Below are 15,798 nucleotides of genomic sequence, written 5' to 3'. Positions count from 1 at the left end.
TGGCACCTCCTTCCCTAGGGCATAGGGTGTGATATGAGATGGCGCCCGTTCCCTAGGGCATAGGGTGTGATTTCAGATGGCGCCCCGTTCCCTAGGACATAGGGTGTGATTTGAGATGGCGCCCGTTCCCTAGGGCATAGGGTGTGATTTGAGATGGCGCCCGTTCCCTAGGACATAGGGTGTGATTTGAGACACAGACCAATGGCTCCCCGTTCCCTAGGGCATAGGGTGTGATTTGAGATGGCGCCCCGTTCCCTCGGGCATAGGGTGTGATTTGAGAAGCAGACCAATGGCGCCCCGTTCCCCAGGGCATAGGGTGTGATTTGAGAAGCAGACCAATGGCGCCCCGTTCCCCAGGGCATAGGGTGTGATTTGAGATGCAGACCAATGGCGCCCCCCCTGTTGTGATTTGAGATGCCCCCCGTTCCCTAGGGCATAGGGTGTGATTTGAGATGCAGACCAATGGCGCCCCGTTCCCTAGGGCATAGGGTGTGATTTGAGATGGCGCCCCGTTCCCTAGGGCATAGGGTGTGATTTGAGATGGCGCCCCGTTCCCTAGGGCATAGGGTGTGATTTCAGATGGCGCCCGTTCCCTAGGGCATAGGGTGTGATTTCAGATGGCGCCTCGTTCCCTAGGGCATAGGGTGTGATTTGAGATGCAAACCAATGGCGCCCCGTTCCCTAGGGCATAGGGTGTGATTTGAGATACAGACCAATGGCGCCCCGTTCCCCTGGGCATAGGGTGTGATTTGAGATGGCGCCCCGTTACCTAGGGCATAGGGTGTGATTGAGACACAGACCAAAGAGACCATAGGGTGTGAGTTGAGATGCAGCCATTGACCTCCTACATCTAGTCAATTAGTTCATTATGACACAGTACAGAACATTCATTATGACACAGTACAGAACATTCATTATGACACAGTACAGAACATTCATTATGAGACAGTACAGAACATTCATTATGACACAGTACAGAACATTCATTATGACACAGTACAGAACATTCATTATGACACAGTACAGAACATTCATTATGACACAGTACAGAACATTCATTATGACACAGTACAGAACATTCATTATGACACAGTACAGAACATTCATTATGAGACAGTACAGAACATTCATTATGAGACAGTACAGTAGCTTCATTTCTAAAGCTGTGTCTCAATTGGCACCCTATTCCCTAAGTAGTGCACTACTTTTGACTAGGGCCTATGGGGTAGTGCACCACATAAGGAAAAGGGTACCATTTGGGATGCACTGAAAGACATTTGTCCACATCAGTCAGTTCAGGCTGTTTATTATCTTCCTCTATTCGTTTTTCTCAGGAGGAACGACCTCCATCAGCAGCTGGAGGTGCATGGTGATTGGCCCTGCAGGGGAGGTGAGAGGTTAAAGGTCAGATTGGACCAATCAGGCTAATTAAAAGGTGAATAATAAATAAATCAACTTTAATAAAAGGTTAATAAAGATGACATCAGCCCAATCACAGCATGATCTATAGGCTCTGTTGCCTTCTGAGTTTGGCTCCACAATGACTGGAATTCTCTAAAGGGGAAGAACTCCACTACCGCTCACTGAGGAATAAAGCATTTTGATGCATAAAGACCCAAGTTGCAGAAGATAATAGTGTCCGCTTCCCAAATGGCACCCTATCCCCTATATTATAGTGCACTACCTTTCACCAGGGCCCATAGGGTAGTGCACTACACAGGGAATAAGGGGCCATTTTGGGACACAAGCCAGTGTTGTCTTCTAGTGCACTACAAAGGGAATAGGCGGCCATTTTGGGATAAAGGCTCTCTCTCAACACTCGAGTGTCAACAACTCTGAGCAGTGGGTAGTTACTCACTCATGACCCTGCGTGTCCAGCTGAACCTGCGGTGAACGAAGGGGAAGTAGAGCAGCAGACCGCTGAGGATGAAGATGGTACAGTACAGATACTCCAGCTCTGGCTTGTCTATGATCGGTGCTAGGACCAGGTAGCAGGACACTATCACCACCAGCACTGCTATGGGAATGGGACACTGTTGGGGGACAACCAGGACATAACCACCTGTCAGTCTCACAGGAGGGATCTGGGACAGTATTGCTCTAAAAACAGGTTTAAGTGAATCTGGGATTCAGAAAAACATCAAAGCGGTTACCACCCCATTTGTTGTGGTAACCAGCTGAGGGATGTGACTGGAGAAATGGAACCACTCTAAAATGTATAGGCAGAGCTATGGATGTAAGGACTGACCGTCCACGAGCTCAACATGATAGTTGTAACTATGTTCTTCCAATAGCCAAGAGATGAACAGGACTTGGATGTATGACATGTGAATCTAGTCTTACCTTGACGGGCCTCTTGAGTTCCTTCCTGGTGAATCGCATGACGATGAGAGCGAGAGCTGTGAGGCCGTAGAAAGCCCACTGGGCGAAACTGAAGTAGTTGATCAGGGTGTTGATGTCTGCTGGGATAATGTAGAATACGGCCAGAATACCCTACAACCACAACAACAACAGAGTAAACTGAAGTAGTTGATCAGGGTGTTGATGTCTGCTGGGATAATGTAGAATACGGCCAGAATACCCTACAACCACAACAACAACAGAGTAAACTGAAGTAGTTGATCAGGGTGTTGATGTCTGCTGGGATAATGTAGAATACGGCCAGAATACCCTACAACCACAACAACAACAGAGTAAACTGAAGTAGTTGATCAGGGTGTTGATATCTGCTGGGATAATGTAGAGTACGGCCAGAATACCCTACAACCAAAAACAACGAGTAAACTGAAGTAGTTGATCAGGGTGTTGATGTCTGCTGGGATAATGTAGAATACGGCCAGAATACCCTACAACCACAACAACAACAACAACAACAACAAGGTAAACTGAAGCAGCACATTTAAGGAACGTTCTCCTTGAGAAAAAAAAACTTTATTTATTGGTATTTCATTACTTTTCCTAAAAGTACAAACAGTTACATTTCATTTCATTTCGGTGATGTTCTAGGAACGTTCTCCAACTGGTTTGACATTGGTAATGTTCTAGGAACGTTCTCCAACTGGTTTGACATTGGTAATGTTCTAGGAACGTTCTCCAACTGGTTTGACATTGGTAATGTTCTAGGAACGTTCTCCAACTGGTTTGACATTGGTAATGTTCTAGGAACGTTCTCCAACTGGTTTGACATTGGTAATGTTCTAGGAACGTTCTCCAACTGGTTTGACATTGGGAATGTTCTCAAATAGTTCAGAGAACATTCTTCTGTGGGAATTTTAGTATGTTTCATACATGTTTCAGTGAACAGTGAACAGTTTTTGGGCCAATTTCATCTTAAAATGTTTCCTGTGAACAAATGTAAGATGTATAAATTGATATTTCGGATTAGAGGATGTCAAGGTCATATTTTTGCATTTTCGGTTCCAGGTAAAAGGTTGTTCAGATTCATTTAGATCTGTGGACCATACTTTTTAAATGGCTAGCTCAGAATATGAGCATTCCAAGAGATGTTTATATTTCAAGATCAGTCCTTTCAGGAGCCCAGGAAATGGTTATAGGTTAGGCCACTGGAGGGCAATAATGTATAAAGTGATGGGTCAGGTTATAGGTTAGTCCACTGGGGGGCAGTAATGTATAAAGTGATGGGTCAGGTTATAGGTTAGACCACTGGGGGGCCAGTAATGTATAAAGTGATGGGTCAGGTTATAGGTTAGGCCACTGGGGGCCAGTAATGTATAAAGTGATGGGTCAGGTTATAGGTTAGGCCACTGGGGGCAGTAATGTATAAAGTGATGGGTCAGGTTATAGGTTAGGCCACTGGGGGCAGTAATGTATAAAGTGATGGGTCAGGTTATAGGTTAGGCCACTGGGGGCAGTAATGTATAAAGTGATGGGTCAGGTTATAGGTTAGGCCACTGGGGGCAGTAATGTATAAAGTGATGGGTCAGGTTATAGGTTAGTCCCTGGGGGCCAGTAATGTATAAAGTGATGGGTCAGGTTATAGGTTAGGCCACTGGGGGCAGTAATGTATAAAGTGATGGGTCAGGTTATAGGTTAGGCCACTGGGGGCAGTAATGTATAAAGTGATGGGTCAGGTTATAGGTTAGGCCACAGGGGGCAGTAATGTATAAAGTGATGGGTCAGGTTATAGGTTAGTCCACTGGGGGCAGTAATGTATAAAGAGATGGGTCAGGTTATAGGTTAGTCCACTGGGGGGCAGTAATGTATAAAGAGATGGGTCAGGTTATAGGTTAGTCCACTGGAGGGCAATAATGTATAAAGTGATGGGTCAGGTTATAGGTTAGGCCACTGGGGGCAGTAATGTATAAAGTGATGGGTCAGGTTATAGGTTAGTCCCCTGGGGGCAGTAATGTATAAAGTGATGGGTCAGGTTATAGGTTAGACCACTGGGGGCCAGTAATGTATAAAGTGATGGGTCAGGTTATAGGTTAGGCCACAGGGGCAGTAATGTATAAAGTGATGGGTCAGGTTATAGGTTAGACAACTGGGGGCCAGTAATGTATAAAGTGATGGGTCAGGCTATAGGTTAGGCCACTGGGGGGCCAGTAATGTATAAAGTGATGGGTCAGGTTATAGGTTAGGCCACAGGGGCAGTAATGTATAAAGTGATGGGTCAGGTTATAGGTTAGAAAACTGGGGGGCCAGTAATGTATAAAGTGATGGGTCAGGCTATAGGTTAGGCCACTGGGGGGGCCAGTAATGTATAAAGTGATGGGTCAGGTTATACAGTGCCTTGCGAAAGTATTCGGCCCCCTTGAACTTTGCGACCTTTTCCACATTTCAGGCTTCAAACATAAAGATATAGAACTGTATTTTTTTGTGAAGAATCAACAACAAGTGGGGCACAATCATGAAGTGGAACGACATTTATTGGATATTTCAAACTTTTATAACAAATCAAAAACTGAAAAATTGGGCGTGCAAAATTATTCAGCCCCTTTACTTTCAGTGCAGCAAACTCTCTCCAGAAGTTCAGTGAGGATCTCTGAATGATCCAATGTTGACCTAAATGACTAATGATGATAAATACAATCCACCTGTGTGTAATCAAGTCTCCGTATAAATGCACCTGCACTGTGATAGTCTCAGAGGTCCGTTAAAAGCGCAGAGAGCATCATGAAGAACAAGGAACACACCAGACAGGTCCGAGATACTGTTGTGAAGAAGTTTAAAGCTGGATTTGGATACAAAAAGATTTCCCAAGCTTTAAACATCCCAAGGAGCACTGTGCAAGCAATAATATTGAAATGGAAGGAGTATCTGACCACTGCAAATCTACCAAGACCTGGCCGTCCCTCTGAACTTTCAGCTCATACAAGGAGAAGACTGATCAGAGATGCAGCCAAGAGGCCCATGATCACTCTGGATGAACTGCAGAGATCTACAGCTGAGGTGGGAGACTCTGTCCATAGGACAACAATCAGTCGTATATTGCACAAATCTGGCCTTTATGGAAGAGTGGCAAGAAGAAAGCCATTTCTTAAAGATATCCATAAAAAGTGTTGTTTAAAGTTTGCCACAAGCCACCTGGGAGACACACCAAACATGTGGAAGAAGGGGCTCTGGTCAGATGAAACCAAAATTGAACTTTTTGGCAACAATGCAAAACGTTATGTTTGGCGTAAAAGCAACACAGCTCATCACCCTGAACACACCATCCCCACTGTCAAACATGGTGGTGGCAGCATCATGGTTTGGGCCTGCTTTTCTTCAGCAGGGACAGGGAAGATGGTTCAAATTGATGGGAAGATGGTTGGAGCCAAATACAGGACCATTCTGGAAGAAAACCTGATGGAGTCTGCAAAAGACCTGAGACTGGGATGGAGATTTGTCTTCCAACAAGACAATGATCCAAAACATAAAGCAAAATCTACAATGGAATGGTTCAAAAATAAACATATCCAGGTGTTAGAATGGCCAAGTCAAAGTCCAGACCTGAATCCAATCGAGAATCTGTGGAAAGAACTGAAAACTGCTGTTCACAAATGCTCTCCATCCAACCTCACTGAGCTCGAGCTGTTTTGCAAGGAGGAATGGGAAAAAAATTTCAGTCTCTCGATGTGCAAAACTGATAGAGACATACCCCAAGCGACTTACAGCTGTAATCGCAGCAAAAGGTGGCGCTACAAAGTATTAACTTAAGGGGGCTGAATAATTTTGCACGCCCAATTTTTCAGTTTTTGATTTGTTAAAAAAGTTTGAAATATCCAATAAATGTCGTTCCACTTCATGATTGTGTCCCACTTGTTGTTGATTCTTCACAAAAAAATACAGTTTTATATCTTTATGTTTGAAGCCTGAAATGTGGCAAAAGGTCGCAAAGTTCAAGAGGGCCGAATACTTTCGCAAGGCACTGTAGGTTAGACCACTGGGGGGCCAGTAATGTATAAAGAGATGGGTCAGGTTATAGATTAGTCCACTGGGGGGCAGTAATGTATAAAGTGATGGGTCAGGTTATAGGTTAGGCCACTGGGGGGCAGTAATGTATAAAGTGATGGGTCAGGTTATAGGTTAGGCCACTGGGGGCAGTAATGTATAAAGTGATGGGTCAGGTTATAGGTTAGGCCACTGGGGGCAGTAATGTATAAAGTGATGAGTCAGGTTATATGTTAGACCACTGGGGGCAGTAATGTATAAAGTGATGGGTCAGGTTATAGGTTAGGCCACTGGGGGCAGTAATGTATAAAGTGATGGGTCAGGTTATATGTTAGACCACTGGGGGCAGTAATGCATAAAGTGATGGGTCAGGTTATAGGTTAGGCCACTGGGGGCAGTAATGTATAAAGTGATGGGTCAGGTTATAGGTTAGGCCACTAGGGGGCATAATGTATAAAGTGATGGGTGAGGTTATAGGTTAGGCCACTGGGGGCAGTAATGTATAAAGTGATGAGTCAGGTTATAGGTTAGGCCACTGGGGGCAGTAATGTATAAAGTGATGGGTCAGGTTATAGGTTAGGCCACTAGGGGGCATAATGTATAAAGTGATGGGTGAGGTTATAGGTTAGGCCACTGGGGGCAGTAATGTATAAAGTGATGAGTCAGGTTATAGGTTAGGCCACTGGGGGGCAGTAATGTATAAAGTGATGGGTCAGGTTATAGGTTAGGCCACTGGGGGGCAGTAATGTATAAAGTGATGGGTCAGGTTATAGGTTAGGCCACTAGGGGGCATAATGTATAAAGTGATGGGTGAGGTTATAGGTTAGGCCACTGGGGGGCAGTAATGTATAAAGTGATGGGTCAGGTTATAGGTTAGGTCACTGGGGCCAGTAATGTATAAAGTGATGGATCAGGTTATAGGCACATTATTCTTTTTATAATTCTGCAAGCTCTGTCAAGTTGGTTGTTGATCATTGCTATATTATATAATATAATTTATCAGACACTTTTATCCAAAGCGACTTACAGTCATTCATGCAGACATTTTATGTATGTTTCTTCCTGGGAATTAAACCTACTCTCTTTGCACTGCAAGCACCATGCTCTACCAACTGATGTGCAGAGATTCTCAACACGATGTAAGTCCAAACTGTAACTTGGCCACTCAGGAACATTCAAAGTCTTCTTGTTGACAACATCTTAAGGGTCCGCCCCTTTTTGTCAATGTTTGCCTAAAATCACATTCCCAAATCTAACTGCCTGTAACTCAGGCCTTGAAGCAAGGATATGCATATTCTTGGTACCATTTGAAAGGAAACACTTTGAAGTTTATGTAAATGTGAAAGGAATGTAGGAGATGTACCATCATCTTGGAAATGCAAGAGAAAAGCCATAATGTATTATTCCAGCCCAGCTGCAATTTAGATTTTGGCCACTAGATGGCACCAGTGTGTGTGCAAAGTCAGACTGATCAAATGAACCTTTGCATTTCTGTTCAAAATTTGTCCTGGCAAATGTTCTTGTTACTTACAACCTCATGCTAATCACATTAGCCTACGTTAGCTCACCCGTCCCCTGAAAGGGTAAACAATCCCGAAGAAGTTTTAAGCATCTCCAGTGTATATTTGGCCTTGTGTTTTTGGTTATTGACCTGCTGAAAGGTGAATTTGTCTCCCAGTGTTTGTTGGAAAGCAGACTGAACCAGGTCACCACCATGCTGGAAAATATGAAGACTGGTGCTCGGTCATGTGACGTGTTCAATTTGCCCCAAACATAACGCTTTGTATTCAGGACAAAAAGTTAAGTTCTTAGCCACATTTTTTCAGTTTTACTTTAGTGCCTTATTGCAAACAGGATGATTCCATACATAGTTTGACATATTTCTAAAGGACTGTAACAGAATTGTTCTAGTTTTTGTCTGGATGAAGTGAAGATGGATTACTGGGCTGAACACGCTAACAACAAGTGGTTATTTGGACCATAAATTATGGACTTTATGGAACAAATCAGTCATTTATTGTCGAACTGGGATTCCTGGGAGTGCCTTCTGATGAAGATCATCAAAGGTAAGTGAATATTTATGGTGTTATTTCTGACTTTGTTGACTCCAAAATGGCGGATATTCCTCTGGTTGTTTTGGGTTCTGAGCGCCGTTCTCAGATTATGCTTTTTCCGTAAAGTATTTTTGAAAGGTTTCAAAATAAGAGGTTCACCAATTTGTACTATTTTGTGTTTTGTCCATTACATGAAATCCAAATAAAAATATATTTAAATTACAGGTTGTAATGCAACAAAATAGGGAAAAAACCACCAAGTGTGATGAATACTTTTGAACTGTATCTCAGACTTACATTGAAGATGAGGGCGGGGGAAGGAGTGTAACGCTTCAGACTGATATAGGACAAGATCTTTACCATGTGACCCTCTCTTCCTGCCACATAGGTCAACCTGAGGTGGGACAGAGCACAAACATGTTAGTTCAACATAATATTGGCAATATGTTTTAACACTTTGTGACAACTGCTGATATAAAAAGGGTTTTATAAAATACATTTGTTTTGATTAAATTTGATTAGCAAAAACAATGTCTTCCTGAAGTTGTCCCTTTACCTGCCGGCTGTGAAGCAGCTCCCATTGGCCGCTCCGAAGGTGGAGAAGACGACAAACACAGGGACTACCCACGACAGGGGGTACAGCACTCTGTCACCAAAAGTCTAAGGGGCACAAACAAGTCCCTCCGAGGAGACGGCGGGGGGGAACAATAAATAAAATGTAATTGTTTGTTGTTGAAAGAATGCTTCTTGTTCTTGCTAAGGGAGATATGATGAGCCACACCAATGGCTTCCTCTGTCTATGCTCCTCTCTATCTCCATGACGACCCTCTTACCACAGCGACAGCGGGAGACTGTAGTAGTTCCGTAGCGGTCATGGCGCTGAAGTAGGCAATGTTGACCAGCACATAGCACACAGACACCAAGGGAATACCAATGATAATGGCCAGGGGAAGGTTTCTGTTAGAGAGAGAGATATAGAGAGAGAGATAGAGATATATATATATAGATATATAGATAGATAGATAGATAGATAGATAGATAGATATATATATATATAGAGAGAGAGATATATATATATATATATATATATATAGAGAGAGAGAGATATATATATATATATAGAGAGAGAGAGATATATATATAGAGAGAGATAGAGTGTTATTGTGAGATAGAGAGAGAGATATATATATATATATATAGAGAGAGTGTTATTGTGAGATAGTGTGAGATAGAGAGATATATATATATATAGAGAGAGAGTATTGTGAGATAGAGAGAGAGAGATATATATATATAGAGAGAGAGAGATAGAGAGATATATATATATAGAGAGAGAGTGTTAGTGTGAGATAGAGAGAGAGAGATATATATATATATATATATATATAGAGAGAGAGAGAGAGAGAGATATATATATATATAGAGAGAGAGTGTTAGTGTGAGATAGAGAGAGAGAGATATATATATATATAGAGAGAGTTAGTGTTAGTGTGAGATAGAGAGAGAGAGATATATATATATATATAGAGAGAGTGAAGTTAGTGTGAGATAGAGAGAGATATATATAGAGAGAGAGATATATATATATATATATATAGAGAGAGTGTTAGTGTGAGATAGAGAGAGAGATATATATATATATAGAGAGAGAGAGTGTTAGTGTGAGATAGAGAGAGAGATATATATATAGAGAGAGAGAGTGTTAGTGTGAGATAGAGAGAGAGAGATATATATATATAGAGATAGAGAGAGAGAGTGTTAGTGTGAGATAGAGAGATATATATATATATATAGAGAGAGTGTTAGAGATATATATATATATATATAGAGAGAGAGTGTTAGTGTGAGAGAGAGAGAGAGATATATATATATATATAGAGAGAGAGTGTTAGTGTGAGATAGAGAGAGAGAGATATATATATATATATAGAGAGAGAGTGTTAGTGTGAGATATATATATATAGAGAGAGAGTGTTAGTGTGAGATAGAGAGAGAGATATATATATATATATAGAGAGAGTGTTAGTGTGAGATAGAGAGAGATATCAGTGTTATGTGAGATAGAGAGAGAGATATATATATAGTGTGAGATAGAGAGAGATATATATATATATAGAGAGAGTGTTATGTGAGATAGAGAGTGTTAGTGTGAGATAGAGAGATTGTGAGATAGAGAGAGAGTGTTAGTGAGATAGAGAGAGAGATATATATATATATATATAGAGAGAGTGTTAGTGTGAGATAGAGAGAGAGATATATATATATATATGTTAGTGTGAGATAGAGAGAAGAGAGATATATATATATATAGAGAGAGAGTAGTGTGAGATAGAGAGATAGTTAGTGTGAGATAGAGAGATATATATATATATAGTGTGAGAGAGAGAGATGTTAGTGTGAGATAGAGAGAGATATATATATATATAGAGAGAGAGTGTTAGTGTGAGATAGAGAGATATTATAGATAGAGAGAGAGTATTATAGATAGAGAGAGTGTTAGATAGTGTTATATATAGATAGAGAGATATATAGTGTTATGAGATAGAGAGATGTATATATATATAGATATATAGAGAGTGTAGAGAGAGAGAGATGTGAGATAGAGAGAGAGATATATATATATAGAGAGAGAGAGAGTGTTAGTGTGAGATAGAGAGAGAGATATATATATATATATATATAGAGAGAGAGAGTGTTAGTGTGAGATAGAGAGAGAGAGATATATATATATATATATATATATAGAGAGAGTGTTAGTGTGAGATAGAGAGAGAGATATATATATATATATATATAGAGAGAGAGTGTTAGTGTGAGATAGAGAGATATATATATATATATATAGAGAGAGTGTTAGTGTGAGATAGAGAGAGAGAGATATATATATATATATAGAGAGAGTGTTAGTGTGAGATAGAGAGACTACAACGAACACATGTTACACAGACACAAGTGTTAGTGGATTATGTAGCACACAGATACAGAGAGAGAGACAGGGAGTTGATTAAACTCTTGTTGTCTCCCTAACAGGAAAGGAGGTGGCGTGTGAATGCCAAGGGAACCCAGACTTCCCCGAAAATCAGACCAATAAAACAAATACAATCATTAAAACAATTTATCTGTGGCTGAATCAATTGAAGTGGCTGAATCAATTCTTAAGTGGCTGAATCAAACATGCTCAGAACCTCAAGTGGCTGAATCTATCTCATCAGAGAAATCATAAGAGCGAGGGAAACAGCGCCCCTCTGTCTCAGTATGTGTAGCAGATGTATCTGATGCTGTCTGGCCAAAATGAGTATGACATGTTACCGCAGAAGCATTTGATTGCTTGATGCCAGCGAGCATTTGACTTCTTTGGATATTTTTTAAAATAAAATAATTAACCAATCAGCATTGAGATGAGCTCAGCTGTGGATAGTCCTGGTGCAGCAAAACCACCACACAAGGGAGGCCACTTTGGATTTGGCTTCACACCAATCAAATCGCATCCTAGGCAAAACGTCATCATTGTCAGAAAAACTTGTTCGTTTCTGGTCTGCTTGTGTTGATGTCCTGCAGCAGCTAGCTAGCTAAATCAGTCCTTTCCTAAACCATGGATAGATGGACATGGAGATTTGGACTTGTGGTTTTTACTTAATTCTTTGTACAGGCCAAAGATGATAACAGAGGTTCTGATCAAGCCATAAATTCACAGGTTGTGCCACTGGCCTGAGACGATGTTCAATATGTAGCCTAGATATAGTAGGCTCACGTTAACTAGCTAAATAACTTAGTAAGTGTTTTCGCCATGTAGCCTAGATATAGTAGGCTCACGTTAACTAGCTAAATAACATAGCTGGTTCATTGTTGCCCAGCGAGGAAGCTAGTCTAGTACGTTTTTTAGCCAGGTAGCCTAGTCTACAAACTAAAAGCGTGTACTTCTCTCTAAAAGAGTCATAGACCTTGTTGCGAACATGAAAGAGAGGAGGATGGTGTTCAACTAGTCTACAAATAGGGTGAGTCAACAAGTTTTTTCTACTTGAACACACACACAAGTACTATGGACAGCCACATGATATTTAGCTATGTTGATTGGACTAATTTGTTTAATGGCTTTTAAACTGTCTTGGCTTCCTCAGTGCCATTACCCACGCCTGGCTTCCCCAGTGATATTACCCACACCTGGCTTCCCCAGTGATATTACCCACGCCTGGCTTCCCCAGTGATATTACCCACGCTTGGCTTCCCCAGTGCCATTACCCACGCCTGGCTTCCCCAGTGATATTACCCACGCCTGGCTTCCCCAGTGATATTACCCACACCTTACCCACGCCTGGCTTCCCCAGTGATATTACCCACGCTTCCCCAGTGATTCCCAGTGATGATTACCCACGCTTGGCTTCCCCAGTGATATTACCCACGCTTGGCTTCCCCATGATATTACCCACTCTTGGCTTCCCCATGATATTACCCACAGTGATATTACCCACTCTTGGCTTCCCCAGTGATATTACCCACTCTTGGCTTCCCCAGTGATATTACCCACTCTTGGCTTCCCCAGTGATATTACCCACGCTTGGCTTCCCCAGTGATATTACCCACGCTTGGCTTCCCCAGTGATATTACCACGCTTGGCTTCCCCAGTGATATTACCCACGCTTGGCTTCCCCAGTGATATTACCCACGCTTGGCTTCCCCCATGATATTACCCACTCTTGGCTTCCCCCATGATATTACCCACTCTTGGCTTCCCCAGTGATATTACCCACTCTTGGCTTCCCCAGTGATATTACCCACTCTTGGCTTCCCCAGTGATATTACCCACTCTTGGCTTCCCCAGTGATATTACCCACACTTGGCTTCCCCAGTGATATTACCCACGCTGGCTTCCCCCGTGATATTACCCACACTTGGCTTCCTCAGTGATATTACCCACGCGTGGCTTCCTCAGTGATATTCCCCACGCACTGCTACTAGTGAGCAGTATATGATGCACTCACTGCACTGGTAGTCACTTTGGAGTCTGATGAATGACAGTGGAAATCCAGTCTAAGTAAGGCTGCATCCCAAATGGCACCCTGTTCCTTACATAGTGCACTACTGTTGACCAGGGCCCATCGTGGACGCACCCTAAATGTCAGCTGTATGTACACTCACCTGTATGGGTTTTCCAGCTCCTCTGTTATAAAGTTCAGCTGATTCCTGAGAGACAACACGTGTTTATAGACCACGTATAAACAGGTTGGGTTGACATTCAAAACAGAAATCTCAAAACCATAAAACTGTTTTATTGAGGAAGTGATAAGAACAGAGACATAGGATGCATCCCCAATTGTACCCGATCCCCTACTTAGTGGACTACTTTAGGGTAGAGCGGTACGGGCCCTGACTAGAGCACTACGGGCCCTGGTCAAAAGTATTGACCTATATAGGAAGTAGGGTGCCATTTGGGATGCAGGTGTAGTCTTACCACCCATCGTAGGCCCAGAGCCCGTTGTAAAACGCCAGTCCAATGGATCCAAAGGAGGTTGAGGCTCCTTCAAATGGGTTGGACAGATTCTCAGTGTTTCCTGGACACAAACGTGACAGTATACATTTTACATTTTAATATTCATACTTCTGACCAGGGCCCATAGGGTGTACCCAAAAGTAACCCATAATCCCAATTGTGGTCAATCTTTAAGAGGCGGGTGGACAAACCAAAACCCACAAATTCTGACAAACTCCAAACATTGATTAGGCAAGAATGGGCTGCCATCAGTCAGGATGTGGCCCAGAAGTTAATTGACAGCATGCAAGGGCAGATTGCAGAGGTCTTGAAAAAGAAGGGTCAACCCTGCAAATACTTCATGTAATTGTCAATAAAATCCTTTGACACTTATGAAATGCTTGTAATTATTATTCAGTTTTCCATAGTAACGTCTGACAATATTATCTAAAGACACTGAAGCAGCAAACTTTGGGAAAAGTAATATTTGTTTAATTCTCAAAACTTTTGGCCATGACTGTACTATATAGGGAATAGGGTGACATAGGTCTCTGGTCTAAAGTAGTGCACTATATAGGGAATAGGGTGACATAGGTCTCTGGTCTAAAGTAGTGCACTATATAGGGAATAGGGTGACATAGGTCTCTGGTCTAAAGTAGTGCACTATATAGGGAATAGGATGACATAGGTCTCTGGTCTAAAGTAGTGCACTATACAGGGAATAGGGTGACATAGGTCTCTGGTCTAAAGTAGTGCACTATATAGGGAATAGGATGACATAGGTCTCTGGTCTAAAGTAGTGCACTATATAGGGAATAGGATGACATAGGTCTCTGGTGTAAAGTAGTGCACTATATAGGGAATAGGGTGACATAGGTCTCTGGTCTAAAGTAGTGCACTATATAGGGAATAGGATGACATAGGTCTCTGGTCTAAAGTAGTGCACTATATAGGGAATAGGATGACATAGGTCTCTGGTCTAAAGTAGTGCACTATATAGGGAATAGGATGACATAGGTCTCTGGTCTAAAGTAGTGCACTATACAGGGAATAGGATGACATAGGTCTCTGGTCTAAAGTAGTGCACTATACAGGGAATAGGATGACATAGGTCTCTGGTCTAAAGTAGTGTACTATACAGGGAATAGGGTCCCATAGGTCTCTGGTCTAAAGTAGTGTACTATACAGGGAATAGGGTCCCATAGGGCTCTGGTCTAAAGTAGTGTACTATACAGGGAATAGGGTCCCATAGGGCTCTGGTCTAAAGTAGTGCACTATACAGGGAATAGGATGACATAGGTCTCTGGTCTAAAGTAGTGTACTATACAGGGAATAGGATGACATAGGGCTCTGGTCTAAAGTAGTGCACTATACAGGGAATAGGATGACATAGGTCTCTGGTCTAAAGTAGTGCACTATACAGGGAATAGGATGACATAGGTCTCTGGTCTAAAGTAGTGCACTATACAGGGAATAGGATGACATAGGTCTCTGGTCTAAAGTAGTGCACTATACAGGGAATAGGATGACATAGGTCTCTGGTCTAAAGTAGTGCACTATACAGGGAATAGGATGACATAGGTCTCTGGTCTAAAGTAGTGCACTATACAGGGAATAGGATGACATAGGTCTCTGGTCTAAAGTAGTGCACTATACAGGGAATAGGATGACATAGGTCTCTGGTCTAAAGTAGTGCACTATACAGGGAATAGGATGACATAGGTCTCTGGTCTAAAGTAGTGCACTATATAGGGAATAGGATGACATAGGTCTCTGGTCTAAAGTAGTGCACTATACAGGGAATAGGATGACATAGGTCTCTGGTCTAAAGTAGTGCACTATACAGGGAATAGGATGACATAGGTCTCTGGTCTAAAGTAGTGC

General features: G+C 42.1%; 1 protein-coding gene across 1 annotated transcript in view; it reads right to left on the bottom strand.

Moving 5' to 3' along the window:
* Positions 1–415: 415 nt before the first annotated feature.
* The window catches only part of slc7a9 (solute carrier family 7 member 9), a 68,240-nt gene continuing 52,857 nt past the window's right edge, over positions 416–15,798 (bottom strand). The window contains exons 7-14 of the mRNA XM_042315185.1: positions 13,897–13,996; positions 13,584–13,628; positions 9,281–9,404; positions 9,004–9,107; positions 8,745–8,841; positions 2,344–2,493; positions 1,859–2,033; positions 416–1,379 (exon numbers count right to left, since the gene is read on the bottom strand). Of these exons, the coding sequence (XP_042171119.1) occupies positions 1,318–1,379; positions 1,859–2,033; positions 2,344–2,493; positions 8,745–8,841; positions 9,004–9,107; positions 9,281–9,404; positions 13,584–13,628; positions 13,897–13,996 (857 nt within the window). The 3' untranslated portion in view covers positions 416–1,317. The remainder of the gene's footprint in view (positions 1,380–1,858; positions 2,034–2,343; positions 2,494–8,744; positions 8,842–9,003; positions 9,108–9,280; positions 9,405–13,583; positions 13,629–13,896; positions 13,997–15,798) is intronic.

Source organism: Oncorhynchus tshawytscha, unplaced genomic scaffold, assembly GCF_018296145.1.
Source record: "Oncorhynchus tshawytscha isolate Ot180627B unplaced genomic scaffold, Otsh_v2.0 Un_scaffold_3790_pilon_pilon, whole genome shotgun sequence".
NCBI lineage: Eukaryota > Metazoa > Chordata > Actinopteri > Salmoniformes > Salmonidae > Oncorhynchus > Oncorhynchus tshawytscha.
This window is presented reverse-complemented; position numbering and strand designations above follow the sequence as displayed.